The sequence below is a fragment of the Alternaria infectoria genome, assembly GCF_024043175.1.
Source record: "Alternaria infectoria strain BMP 0036 chromosome Unknown scaffold_9, whole genome shotgun sequence".
In the NCBI taxonomy this organism is placed as follows: Eukaryota; Fungi; Ascomycota; class Dothideomycetes; order Pleosporales; family Pleosporaceae; genus Alternaria; species Alternaria infectoria.
In genome coordinates this window covers 429,625-443,215 of record NW_026250698.1, presented here as the reverse complement: position 1 = coordinate 443,215, position 13,591 = coordinate 429,625, and the positions used below count along the sequence as shown (strand labels likewise).

General features: G+C 53.7%; 4 protein-coding genes across 4 annotated transcripts; all 4 read left to right on the top strand.

The window, feature by feature from the left end:
- Positions 1 to 134: 134 nt before the first annotated feature.
- On the top strand, positions 135 to 2,409 carry J4E92_006099 (uncharacterized protein; the record flags this gene model as incomplete). Its single annotated transcript, XM_051497473.1, has 6 exons — positions 135 to 268; positions 319 to 336; positions 386 to 439; positions 487 to 1,612; positions 1,661 to 2,067; positions 2,121 to 2,409. 6 exons carry the CDS (start codon positions 135 to 137, stop codon positions 2,407 to 2,409), a joined length of 2,028 nt encoding a protein of 675 aa, XP_051352120.1.
- A 1,550-nt stretch (positions 2,410 to 3,959) lies between these two features.
- On the top strand, positions 3,960 to 6,075 carry J4E92_006098 (uncharacterized protein; the record flags this gene model as incomplete). The annotated part of the gene is made up of 2 exons (XM_051497472.1): positions 3,960 to 4,065; positions 4,358 to 6,075. 2 exons carry the CDS (start codon positions 3,960 to 3,962, stop codon positions 6,073 to 6,075), a joined length of 1,824 nt encoding a protein of 607 aa, XP_051352119.1.
- A 1,499-nt stretch (positions 6,076 to 7,574) lies between these two features.
- J4E92_006097 (uncharacterized protein) lies at positions 7,575 to 8,369 on the top strand (the record flags this gene model as incomplete). Its single annotated transcript, XM_051497471.1, has 1 exon — positions 7,575 to 8,369. One exon carries the CDS (start codon positions 7,575 to 7,577, stop codon positions 8,367 to 8,369), a length of 795 nt encoding a protein of 264 aa, XP_051352118.1.
- Positions 8,370 to 10,274: 1,905 nt separating this feature from the next.
- J4E92_006096 (uncharacterized protein) lies at positions 10,275 to 12,494 on the top strand (the record flags this gene model as incomplete). The annotated part of the gene is made up of 4 exons (XM_051497470.1): positions 10,275 to 11,316; positions 11,450 to 11,878; positions 11,935 to 11,978; positions 12,171 to 12,494. The coding sequence occupies 4 exons, from the start codon at positions 10,275 to 10,277 to the stop codon at positions 12,492 to 12,494; spliced, it is 1,839 nt and encodes a 612-aa protein (XP_051352117.1).
- Positions 12,495 to 13,591: the final 1,097 nt, after the last annotated feature.

Here is a 13,591-nt window from a genome sequence, read left to right as displayed (position 1 = left end):
CGCCCGGCGCAAGTCGACAGCACACACCATGGCTGCGCTACATCGCTAATACCACCGCCTGTCCCTCTAGCAACGACCGACCGAGGACTGCGACTTCAGCTCATTCCTGTTCCCTCGCTGGCCCACGCCTCACCATGGCTTTAGGCACCCTCCCACCCGACCTCACGGCCGCCGACTTCTCGTCTGGCGGCACCGGCGCCCGGTTTGCACGTGCGATTATCATCGTGGCCGGCGTGTGCGCTCTGGTCGCGAGTCTGGTCACTTTTGTGTAGGCAGTAGAGCTTCCATCTTGCATGACCCGAACTGACGTAGCTGTAGTGCTGTCTGGTTACAGACGTGAGGAACACCTCCACCTACCGATAGACATGTGTTGAACAATTCATAGGAAGAACTACCGCAAGCCGGTGCTACAGCGATATGTCGTCCGCATTCTCCTCATGTGAGCCCTCTCTCCAGCTGTCGTGTGCCATCGCTCACGTTATCAAGGGTCCCCATTTACGCAGGCGCATCATGGGCGAGTTTGGTGTCGACCATAGCCGCGTCCTATGTAGAGCCCTTCAGAGATGTCTATGAGGCCTTCACCATCTACACCTTCCTCCAGCTGCTCATCAACTTCATCGGCGGCGAACGTGCCCTCATCATCCTCATGACCGGTCGCGCACCCGTCTCCCACCCATGGCCTCTCAACCTCGTCTGCTCCAAGATCGACATATCCGACCCGCATACCTTCCTCGCCATCAAGCGCGGCATTCTGCAATACACATGGGTCAAACCGCTACTGTCCGTGGCCACCATCATCATGAAGGCTACCGGCACATACAAGGAAGGATACATAGGCTTGACGTCCGGCTACTTCTGGAGTGGCATGATCTACAACGTCAGCATCACCATCAGTCTGTACGCCCTTGCCATGTTCTGGGTGTGCATGTCTACCGATCTCAAGCCCTTCCGGCCTATGCCCAAGTTCCTGTGCATCAAGGGTATCATCTTCGCCTCATACTGGCAAGGCTTCTTCTTATCCATTCTCGTTTTCCTGGGCGCCATTCCAGACGACGTGCCGGGCTACAGCCCTGACAATCTTGCCGCTGCGGTACAGGATGCTCTCATCTGTTTCGAGATGCCACTATTTGCGCTGGCTCATTGGTATGCCTTCTCTTGGCACGACTACGCCGACGATACCATATCGGCCGCCCGCTTGCCCGTCAAATATGCCCTGCGCGACGCCTTCGGTCCCCTGGATCTCATCCAAGACACCAAGGAAACATTTGCCGGCAATCACTACGAATATCGCTACTTCGATGCGCGCGACAACGTGCTGGCACACGAGGAGTCATCATCGCGTGCTGCACGCATGGCCGAAGGCATGAGATACGAGCGAGGAGGCAAGGGCAAGTACTGGATCCCCAAGCCTGGACAAGCATCGGAGCATGAACCACTCCTTAACAAGGTCACATCGAGCCGCGCTAGAGCCATGAGCCCAGGGCCGCACAAGGCTCTCAAAGGCGAAGGTGCCAAGTACGGTACACCCGACGTGGTCGAAGAGCCCAATCTGGACGCCGAGGAAGAGCGCTTATATGATAACGCACGTACGCTGGAGTTCGGAGACTGGAACGTAAGTATACATCTATCTGCAATCGTGTCTTGTCTGACCTAGCTGTAGTACCCCGTCATCGAAGCCCACCGTCCATCTCGTGAAGACCGTATGTACGCCGATCCCAACATCCTGACCGCATCGACCAACCGAAACCTACTGCAACCCACCAAGGAGAACAAGCGCAGGAGGAAGAGCCAAATTCAGGATCTACAAGAATCTGTAGACAAGGGTAAACAACGCGACCAATCGAGCACTGGAGAGTCATCCCGCTCAAAGTCCTCACATTCCAAGTCGCGTGCGCCCTTTGGCAACCTTCTCCGTCAGAAGTCTTCTTCGTCCAGCTCAGCGAAATCGGACAAGAGCCAGCTCGTGGATCTCGTTGTCGAAGATCATCAGGCAGAAGAAGTCGACCGCGTCAGAGCGCGTAAGGAAGGTGGTCCAGGATGGAACGAGGTTCCTTCCAAGCACTTTGTGTAGGTCTCCCCTCCATACTCGAGTCCAAATAGGAGACTAACCATATCTGTAGTAAAACATACGAGCCAGGCGAGGAAGAAGAGGTTCGGGAAGGCTTCAACCCCGATGAGCCTGAGCCGCAGAATCCAGAAGCTGAGCACAACCTGAACTATGCGTTTACCGAGAACCAAAGCGAAGAGGAACAGCGGAAACACGACATCAAGCCGCACATTGTTAGCGAAGCCAATCACTGGGAAACGCGCGATGTCAGCAACCAGAAGACCAGTGAAGAGGCCGAGGATCATCCCAGTCCGTCCTACGGCAGTTTCAGAGAAGAGCGCAACGCTTGGAATGCCGACTGATGACGCGATCCCGATCCCGATCCCGATCTCAAGGAGGCACTCATTGTCAGACTTTGGGCCATTGATCTGTTTTATACCCAAGCTTATGCCACATATTACACCTTGCGATATCTTTTTCCTGCGGCGTTAGAATGTCAGCGATATCCTTGTTCGCTTAGCATAACTACGGCGAAATTCATCTACTATACATCTGCCTAAGAAGTGCAAAGTACGGTCCGTTGTGCATTGTGCATTCGTTTCCGCTGTCATCTAAATCATGCGGCCAATGAACCAAGCCCGATAAAAACCTTCACCCCAAACGGGATATAGGTGGAGATTTGCCCTTCCGCTTCTGTGGAATGGGTACAAATCAGGACGAGACGAGCTTTTTTCATAAGGCCTCCAAGACTCTCAATGCGCTGGCACCGGTGAAGATGGATAGACTATCTTCACTGCCGCCTCTAAAGTCCATTTCTTGTCTATGATTGGATGAGTTGACTGTTGATTTCTTACGTGCTTGTTTCAAGAATTGTGCATCTCACCAATTGCAAACTACCCGCTAACATGAAGGTTTATACCAGAAATCGTGAGTAGATGACTGATTCGCTGTCGCACATCCTGGCATACATGCCGGTGCGGGAGCGAACTTGGCGAGAGCCTCAGCAACCGATGGGGCAGGCGCACGCGTGATTTGCACCTTCCACCAGACCCAGGCATCATGGACCCATCAACTCAACACTACCCTCATATATCGGAAATCCATTTGTGCGCGTCTCAAACAATGACGCTCGTTGCGATGCGCATGTTTCAAACGTCGCAGATAAAAGCCAGTGTTCCAAGGCATCCCCGCCATGTCGCGGTGATCTGCCCAAGGACGCGACAGCTGTGCGCATGCTCGAACATGGCGATATGAAGTAACAGCCCTGATGCCAGATCTGCCAACGAAAAGCGACCCAGCGCGCCACATGCCGACAAGGCCTCTGGCAGTTTCAAGCCGCAAGCGCTATTGCCTCGTCACTGGTCCACGTTACTGCGAGTCTCCGCTCTGCCTCGAGCGCTTACTCTATTTTCCTAGCCAATCACACCCGGCACCCTACCATTTCGCCTCAATGCGCGCAAGCCTCCACACGAGCTAGCTGGTGAAGTTGACAACCTCCATGGTAGGGATGCGCTGCCATTGGGCGCGTACAGAATGGTCAGGGACAGGCCTCATCTATAACATGCGAGCCACTGTCGTCCTGTGAAGTGCGAGTGGTTCGCTGTTCCTGACGGCCAGACCTCCAGGATTTGCGCATTCTAGAAGCGAACCATCCGTTGCAGGACAACACATTCGTCGACAGGCTGCGACTTTATCCGAATGGTTCGCGCAGTCAGCCTTTCCTCTCTCATCCTTACTCTTTCCTCCAACCTTCTTCTACTACTCTCTTCTAGTATCTGTTAGTCTTTGCTTTTGCCTGCTTCAGGCACCACGCTCTCTGTCACGCTTCTTGTTCGACTGCTTTTGATCATTTTGATGATGGGTTATTAGCTGTACTGGTCTACAGCGTGAAAAGAAGATGAATTACGGGAATATGCAAGAGAAGGAACCCAGGTCCCCATGGCTGGCCATCAAGTTTGGATGCTGTGCATCAAAAGAGGATTTTGTGGACGATGGGAGAAATGCGCTCAGGGCCGCTGGTAAGTTCGATTCCTTCTTCCACTCTCCATCCTCACAACTATCTCTTCACTTTGCGCTCTCTTTTCTGCGGTCGTCTCTACAGATTCCTGCCTCGATCATAGCAGTCTGCTGTCCGTTGGTTCCCAACTCCAACGTTCTTGTTGAGATGCACCATGCCACTCGCTTACGCTCTCCTTAATCTGCTTGATGCACGACTATACCCGGGCGATGCTCCAACAGACATCCAATATGTTGGAGCCGCATAAGGCAATCCCGATCGATCCAACATAACGCTAACGTCTGGATGCATAGGGGAGACTGATATGCGCATATGCTACGAGCAACCGCGTCCCGTACCCCAACCTTGCGCGGAGCCAACACTTCAACGCCCATCAACAAGCCAGTCGGTTAGCCGTCACGTCTCGCAATGGGTTTCCAACAGTCGCGAGTACGCTACACGTGCTTCGTCTCGTGCAAGCATCTCGACCCTTGCGCGACCAAGGCGTTCCCATTCAAGGCCTAGCATCAGCCGCCCAACTAACTTTCGGCACTTCGATGGTCTTGACGATCTACCTTCCATGCTCGACGATGCTTCCGTGCCTACTCGTCGTCGTCGTAGCTTCCGTCCGCTTGAGCTATCCATCTACCTTCCTGACGGTTGCGGCCATCTGTCTCCACTGCCTGACTTCGACGGTGAGGATGCATGGGCTAGCCTACCATCACACCTGGAGCGTCCTGCTGAAGCCCATGTCCGCGTAAGAGACTCACGTACGAGCTCAGTATCTTCAAACCCTTCTGCCTCATCATTCGTCATCCAACGTAAACCAGTTGGCGGGCAGTCGCGAAGGAGCAGTGTCCAGAGCCAGAAGAGCACCGCCACCCATGAGAGGAGGCTCTCGGGAACTACCATGGGTACTATGGCCACGCCCACCCTTGCATACTTGCCAGAGAACTCGCCGATTGCCGTTGACCAGATGCTCGAGAAGCCCACCATCCAGCGATCGCGCACATCCGGCACTTTGTCACCTGCTCGTGTGCTTTCACGTCTCCCATCGCCGTCGCGCAACCGTGCCAATACTGCACCATCTTCTCGCCCTGGCAGTCTTCGCCGTACAAAAACCGACGTTGATGATGCCATCCGCGAACTGAACACCATAATCGAGGAGCGCCGTGCCAGCGCCTACCGCTCGCACGCCCACTCACCCGCACTCATCAACCGTCCTCCACCCTCTCCGTCTCACCACGTACCTTACATTGCGCCGTCCATGCGTATGCATGTCCGCTCTGAGACTCTCTCAGATATCGGCTCTGCATTCTCAGCTCCTCTGGGCTTCAAGCCCCTCGCCACCACCCCAGAAGCTTCCGCGCCCCGACGAGCAACGATGGGCCTTACACTCTCCCCGCCATCCTTTGCTCACACCGGCCCCTTGACCTCGAATCCCATCACGCCGCCTCCACCCGCTACACCCACCACACCCATCGCCCGCCTAGGAGCCTGGCTCAAGCGCTCCACCTCCACCCTAGCCTCTTCCTCGCGTCCCACGACCCCAAAGACAGCAGATTCCTTCTACCAATGCTCGCCCTACCCCGCCCTCCCTACCTCAACCTCTCGCCCCTCAACATCCGGCTCCCGCACCCTACACACCCGACAAGAGAGCCAAGAGAGCCAAGAAAGCAACGGCACAGCCACTGTAACCCTCTTCTCTACTACATCCTACTCCTCCACCCGCTCCACCTCGCCTACGCCAACAACCCACTCTCTCGCCTCCACCGTCGCTACTTGCTCGCCGCCCCGCAAGCTCCGCCGCGTACCTGCTCCTTTGACGCTTGTAAAGGAGAAGGAGATTGCGGCTGAGGCTGTTCTCTTGAGCGCGACAACAAGGAAGAGCGGTGTCATGAACGTGAAGCCGCCTATGAGTCCGAACTTTGATCTGCTCAAGGGCATGGAGATTAGTGCTAAGGACGTTGGCGTTAATGGTAGGGCAAGTGCGATGGTCATGAGTCCAGGGGCCGTTGGTGTTGCCTTCTAAACATCTCTTACTAGTTCTAGCTTTTGTAGGTTTACGGGTCTATGAGGTATGGGTAGCGGAGTTGTATGTCTTGGTCTGGCAACGGAAAACAGGATCTGGGACCGGACAGGTAGGACTTTGGACTCGGTTTTCCTGGGATGGACTTTCGGATGGGTACCGTTTGATGTTGTCATGTCGATTTTGATATCCACTTTCTTCTTCTTCTAGCGACTTGGGCATATACCCTCCGTTTCACTCTCCTGTTGCAAGCTGTCTCGCTTGTACGGGGAGGCGGATGCCTGGGCGTGTATTCTTAGCTTCTTATAATTTATAGCCTTTTGCTTTCTATTCTACCGTTCCAATGTCGTGGATTGCTGAAGTGATTTCCTTGGCAGCTTCCAATGTTGTGGCTTGTGCGTGTGTGGAACATCTGGAAGGCGAGGACGCTAAACCCCTTAGGGCGTAGTGTCACTAGAGGTGGTCATGATTTCCAATTGTGTCTCATTCTACAACGGATAAATTAGGGTAGGAGTATACATCTTCTTCGAAACTGCCTATTCATCAACACGGAATAGTCTGTATACTGCAAAAGTTGCGAGAGCTTTTGTTCGTGTCTAGCTGTCGCATGTACACCCGCAACTGCCCACCTGGGCACCTGCATGGAAGTGCGGCTATCTACCAAGATTTCGCGATGTTGGGAGGAGTGATCAGATTCATTTACCATCACGAGGGCACTAGGGGTGACTGGAATTTGTGTCGCATTTTACAAAAAGGTGTGAGTAGAAATACCTAGGTATGCACTGTCTTGTATACCAATTATTTGCTCAGAGATAATAGTGTGTATGCAGCAGCTTACAAGTTCGACACGAATACTAGCCACTCCTGGTGCGGATGTACTTGTGAGTTCTGCGACATGGACTAATGTAGGATGTGAAGGCGTCTTATCGTAGTCTACCACCGCGCCTGCAACATAGCAGACGAGGCACTTCATTCCACGCGCGCATCGTGATTGCTTCATCGTAACCTAAGCAGGAGCTTGGATCGACAAGCTCTTTCACCTTCGGTACATCGATTTGTTTACTCTTACATTGATATCTTTTCAACACTGTTGTAGTGGTAAGTGAGCGCCCGCTGCGATACGCTGTTTACTGACCTGATAAGATCATTAGTCTTCCTCACTCGCCTTTCGAACACAGTATCGACTCCAGATGTTTCCCCCAAGGCGTATCAATACTCATATCAGCACGATCCACATTCTCGATATGAACAATGATGTTGATATGCCTTCTTCTGACATCGATGACTCGAACGCGGATCTATACGCGATGGATCTTCCTTTATCGCTCGCCGGTGAACTGGCCGCACAGCAGACCACAGTTCATTGCGCAAATGTCAGCGGTTCAACAGAAGCGGAGCACTTAGAACTTCAAGCTACTGCAGAGCCTCCGCCCAGTCCTCCTTTCTTCAAACCAGCATCCTGGAACGCGATTGATGCCGTCACCGCGGAATACCATGCCAATATGCAGCAGGAGATGCAGCAGGAGATAGCCGCACAAGAGCTTCGCGATGTGAAGCGTTGTCTAGACCTGCGACATAACATCGCTCGCACCGCCAAAACGAAGATTTTCGATTCTGAGCCGCTCGTTGTACCCAGCTCCTGGTCGATGTCGGGAGTTCACCTAAAGAGCTTGGTGAAGCATCCTTTTCTGCTTGAGGAATACCTGGAAGGCGAGCACTTTTCCCGCGAGGCGATCAGGATTCGAAGGGAATACTTTGAAATCAAACACTGTGGCTCACCGGAGATCAGGCGTCTCGCTGCCATGGAAGCAGACTACAGAGAAAGCCAGGCTTCACGGTCGTTGCTTGATCTCCTGCTAGAAGCCATTCAACATGCAACGCAAAAGCTCATCTTGGAGCTTACAGAAGGCGATAAGACTACGAAGAGACCTGTCTTGGATCTATGTCGTCGCCTGGTCGCTTATTCGACCCACACAGATGATGATGGTGAGCTCATTCGGGCCGTGGAAGCGATCAATGATATAGAACGAGGACATATGCAGTTGCAATACGATAACGTGTTGGAACGGTCCACGGAAACTTCGTCAAAGTCTTCGATGCCTCATGCAGTCGCTCCACCAGACTCACCACCGCCTTATCACATCTGTCTTCCAGCAGAGCCAGCGTCGTCGCCACCACCGGTTGAGACATCCCCGCCCAAGGATCCGAGTCGGCTGCGTGTAAAGTTCCAAGAGAATTTGACATTGCTCAGTTCAGGTAAGCGATATGCAATCCAGCCCTTCAAACCAGCATACTAACTCCGTGCTACCAGGTAAATGGAGAATGCCGGGAAAGAGCCAATCAAAGCCCTCATCTAGTTCACGCAAGCCACTGAGTAGTCAGTCTTTACGAGGTAGAAGTCACCACAGAGCCACAGACATAGGCCATTTGACACATCCCATCGTCATGATGGCCCTCGAACCGCCGCCTGTAGCTTCAAGGCCCGCCGACCTCACTCCCGCTCCTCACACCATAATCCGCCCTGTGGCTTCAAGACCAACGCCTATCAGGCCGGAAGCGACGCTCTCACCGGGGTCTTCGCTCGCAAATACTGGCAAGAAGCGTCGGGCAAGCCGGGAACTGGCTGCTACAAGCGATTGCGAAACAAACCCGACCAAACGACCCAACAGGAGTGAGCGTGACGGAAACGCCCACTCCGCGCAAGTCGAGAGTCGCGATGCCAATGTCGAAATAGGTGTGTCTATGTTTCACAAGTCTTCTCCAGTACGTCACCCTACTAATCAATTCAACAGGCAACACAGCGCGACCGACGTGTCCTACTCCGAGCCCCCAGATGCAAGCAGCGCTTGCAGAGGCATGCAGGAAGAGGGATGAGCGACAATCGAACCAATGGCAACTTGTGATTTACAAGCGCGATGAGTATGTCTTCTGGAAGAAAGAGTGGAGAAGATTTGAAGATACTGACAATGAAGCGTAGACAGAACACTTTGGGAACTGGGCGGTGCTATTATTTTGGGCAGGGTTAGATATGACGCAGGCAGTGAGGTCGTGGTATTGCGCATTGTAAGGTCGTAAGAAGACGGCGAGCATCGGTATCATTATTACCGCAATCAAGCTCGGAAAGCTGCTTTGCTTTCAACAGCGGTCTTGATGCTGCATAACTGTGGTTTTGCGTGTGTTGCGTCTCTTCCCCCGTTCCTATACGTGTGTACGCCGTTGTTGAGATCTATACACCTTATTCAAGGAAAACACTGAACATCCTAGAGTCTACATTGACGTTGAGTTGCCTTCTTCGCAGGCTTTCATGTTCATGTAAGCTCCAGAGTGATCACCGTTTTCCGTCTATCTCGTGTATGAGCTGTGAAAGACGCAGTAGAAGTAGCGTATCTTCACATAACGTAACAACCGCGTCGAACCGGTTTATATACTCACAAGCCGTACATACGTTCCCGTCCGCAGGCCGTCCAGATCAGTGCCCAGCCCACGTGCATTCCTCCCATTCGCTCCCATCCTCTCTTCATCCAAGGTCCACGATCCATCGTGCACCCGCCTCTCCTGTGTACTCCACCGCCACACCTCCCAAGCTGCTTCTCCTATACCACGCATAAAGACATCCATCGCGCCATCCCCACACGTGTCTTATCTCTCCCACCTGATTGACAGCCCTCCGCCACGCCCAGCGGATGTCGCCGCTCCAATCTCCCCAACCACGCGCTTTCGGACCAATCACCGTCCCACCTTCCCAAAGAAGCTACAGCCTCGGCCCGCGCCAAACCAGGGTCCAGCGCTGCACTCCGACCAACCAAACCACGCGCGTCGCTGCACGCGTCGAAAACATGCACAAGAAGTCAAGAGAATCAGTGGTATTGCCAAGGGCTATCGGCGCTCGCGCATGGCCGGTGGCATGTTGCTTCCTGGCTGTGATAGGCAAGTCGCGAAGATGAGTTAGTCGAACGTGAGGTGGGGAGGTGTTTAGTAACGGATGGGTCGGACGGCCAGCGGCGATAACTGTCAGGAACAGGTCAAGTGGAGTGTAGCGCGATCGTCATTGATAGACAGCAGCGGGACCGGGTTCTTGGAACGCGCTTTTTGACTTGGTAGCATGGTAGCATGGTAGCAATGCGGATTATAAGAAGATAGGGCCCGAGCCTCAATACTGGAAAACGCTATTCCGGTTCATACCTTCGTTTTTACTCTTCGTTATGGCGCCTTTGACGCGACTTCTTGCCCTTTCGGCTTCGGTGGCGGTTTCTACTGCGCTGACGATTGCGGAGATTAATGGGAACAAATTTCTCTCGCCGTACAGAGATCAGACGGTTTCGAACGTTACGGGTGTTGTTACGGCGAAGGGACCCGATGGTCTTTGGTTGCGATCGACGCAGCCTGACCGCGACGAGCGGACATCCGAGTCTGTATACGTTTTTGGTCGCACGTTTGGTGCGAACTTGACGGTTGGAGATACTGTTGTTGTGGGAGGAAAGGTGGTCGAGTACCGCTCGAACAAGGACTACATCTACCTGACTCAGCTTTCAACACCAGTGTTGCAGGGGCGACTCAGCTCTGGTGCTGCTGTGAAGCCGCTGGTCATAGGCAAGGACACACGCGACCCTCCGAACGAGAAATACAGCAGTCTGGATGGCGGAGATGTTTTCGCAGTGCCGAACAACGTCTCGCAGATCAGCGTTGCCAACCCGGAACTGCAGCCCAAGAAGTACGGTCTCGATTTCTGGGAGAGCTTGACGGGTGAATTGGTCACTGTCAAGAAGCCTACTGCACTCACCAAGCCCAATCAGTACGGCGACACCTGGGTAGCTGGAGACTGGAAGGTTTCTGGTCGCAATGACCGTGGTGGATTGACCTTGACCGACAAAGACGCCAACCCAGAGGCCATCGTTATCGGAACTCCTCTCGACGGAACCAAGAACCCCACTGGCACCAAGATGGGCGATTCAGTTGAGGAGATCACAGGTATTGTCAGCTACGCTTTCGGCTTCTACCGCATCCTCCCAACTACCGCTATCAAGGTCACTAAGAGCCAGACGCCTGCTCTTCCTCCGGCGACCAAGCTTGTATCGAGCGGCAAGTGCGATGGCATTACCTTTGGCGACTACAATGTCGAGAACCTTGCGCCTACATCTGACCACCACCCTGACCTTGCCAATCACATCGTGAACTACATGAAGAGCCCGGATATTCTCTTCATTCAGGAGGTACAGGACGACAATGGTCCCACCAACGACGCAGGTAAGTGCTACAGAAATCTTTCACAGCGTTTCCGTTTTCCTTCACCGAATGTTGTACCCGGCGACGGGGCGCGTACGAGCCGCACTCCTCTCCCGCGTCGCACGCATTGAACAGAATCGTCTGACATGTCTAGTCGTATCCGCAAACCTTACCCTCAGCACACTTACAGCTGCCATCTCAGCAGCCGGTGGCCCAAACTACACATTCACCGATATTGTGCCTGTTGACGATCAAGACGGTGGCCAGCCAGGTGGTAACATCCGCGTCGCCTATCTGTACAAGCCGAACCTGATTCGCCTCTACAAGCCCAACCCGGGCGGTCCGCTCGATGCCAACGAGGTGCTTGCTGGCCCGACATTGAAGTACAACCCTGGACGTATCGAACCGGCAAATGACGCCTGGACCGCGAGCCGAAAGCCGTTGGCTGCACAGTGGGAGGTTATCGGAAAGGCCGGTGCGAAGAAGCCGAACGTCTTCTTCACGGTCAATGTGCACTTTGGCTCAAAGGGAGGGTCGAGCAGCTTACATGGAGATGCCCGACCACCAGTCAATGGTGGCGTAGGTGAGTTCATCAATCTGATCAAATTCGTGCAACAGTCGTTAACGATATGATTCTAGATGATCGTCTCGAACAGGCGCGTCTCACCGCAAATTTCGTCAAGGTACGTTGATATGTCGGTTACGGCTCTATGCGGCAAGGCGGAGCGGAGAGGGGTGGCTGCAGCACGCTTCTCGTACCTTCGTCCCTCGGTGGTACCAAGAACGCCACGCTCGCACGAAGGGAATGCCCTTTCTTACCCCTAAAACTATGAAGTTGGAGTGTAGATGAGAGCACGGCTGACGTTGAATTGCAGGACATCCTTTCCAAGGACAAGAACGCCCGTGTCGTGACTGCAGGGGACTTTAACGAGTTTGCCTTTGTACAACCCCTCGAAGAGTACACCAAGATCTCAGGGCTCAAGGATCTAGACGAGGTAGTCCGCGAGGACGAGCTCGAGCGCTATACCTACCTCTTCGACATGAACGCTCAGGAATTGGACCACATGTTCGTCTCGCCATCCTTGGCCAAGAAGAGCAGGGCAGACTTTGAGCACATTCATGTTAATACATGGCCGGAGTATGATGCGCAAGTCAGCGACCACGACCCATCGGTAGCAAGATTGAACGTCTGCGCTTAGACGATGCGTTTCGATAGTTTGCTAGACGCGCATAGCCGATGTCCGCGTTTGATAATGCAGACATATAAATATCAAGCGATAACAAGACCCTGATTCTAGATGCTCTCGCGTAATTGAAGATGAAAAAAGCAATCACTGTGTGTTGGAACTTACCTTTCGTATACTGCCAGAAGGCATGTTGCATGTGTTGAGATGACAGTACGCAGTATTGATACCATGTTTCATTGCGGCATGGTTGGCCAATCTCTCTTCTACCATGTTTACGAGGAGACGAGAGAGCACGTTCCCGATGCTGACGGCTGCTTACAACAAGCTAGGAGCCCTGTCGCAGGTGGGCGTATTTTGGCATGCATTCGACCTGTGCCGCAGCAACGCAACTAAATGATCGCGCATCACGCAATTAGGAGCTGCGGAACGTTGAGATGGGTGGAAGCAGGCAAGGGGCTCAGTCAACGCTCGCTGATCTTTTGGATCCCATCTGGCGGACGGCCACGCGACATCCACATGGGCGATCGGCTTGGTGCGCTGTTTGGCGTTTCTGGGCATGACATCGTGTGCGCCATCCAGGTGTTTGGATTCGTAGGTCATTCGCCGGGGCAGCGCAACGATTACAAACTGCCTGCGGTATCGCCGTGGGCCACGTGCGGGTAGTCCAAAAGTCAATGCAAATGCCGTGCCCAGATGTCGCTTGTTAACGGTAGCCCGGGTTCAGAGACCGTCGCAAGTAGCCTCAGACCAGGTGCTGTCGCTATCCATGGTGCAGGGTGCTTGACGCTGCCATGCAAGAACCAGCAGCTTCCATTGTTCCGCTCGCGCCGTGGGCGTTGGACGGCACTGGCGAATTGCAGGAGGCCAGTGCTCCATTTATCCGATGCACCATCTGGGCTCTCGTCAGCTTTATCCCAGTAGTGGACAGCGGGATTTCCAAAGAGCACCAGAGTGCGCGATGCCTGGCGAGCGGGGCGGCCTATGTGAGTCCGGCCGACTCTAGCGCTGCCAAGCCACCCCACAAAACCCCCGGATGATGGGCATGGCGGGGAAGAGTCCGCTGTTCGATGCGCGCTGTGTCGAAAACTCAACACCAGACCGTGAGAATC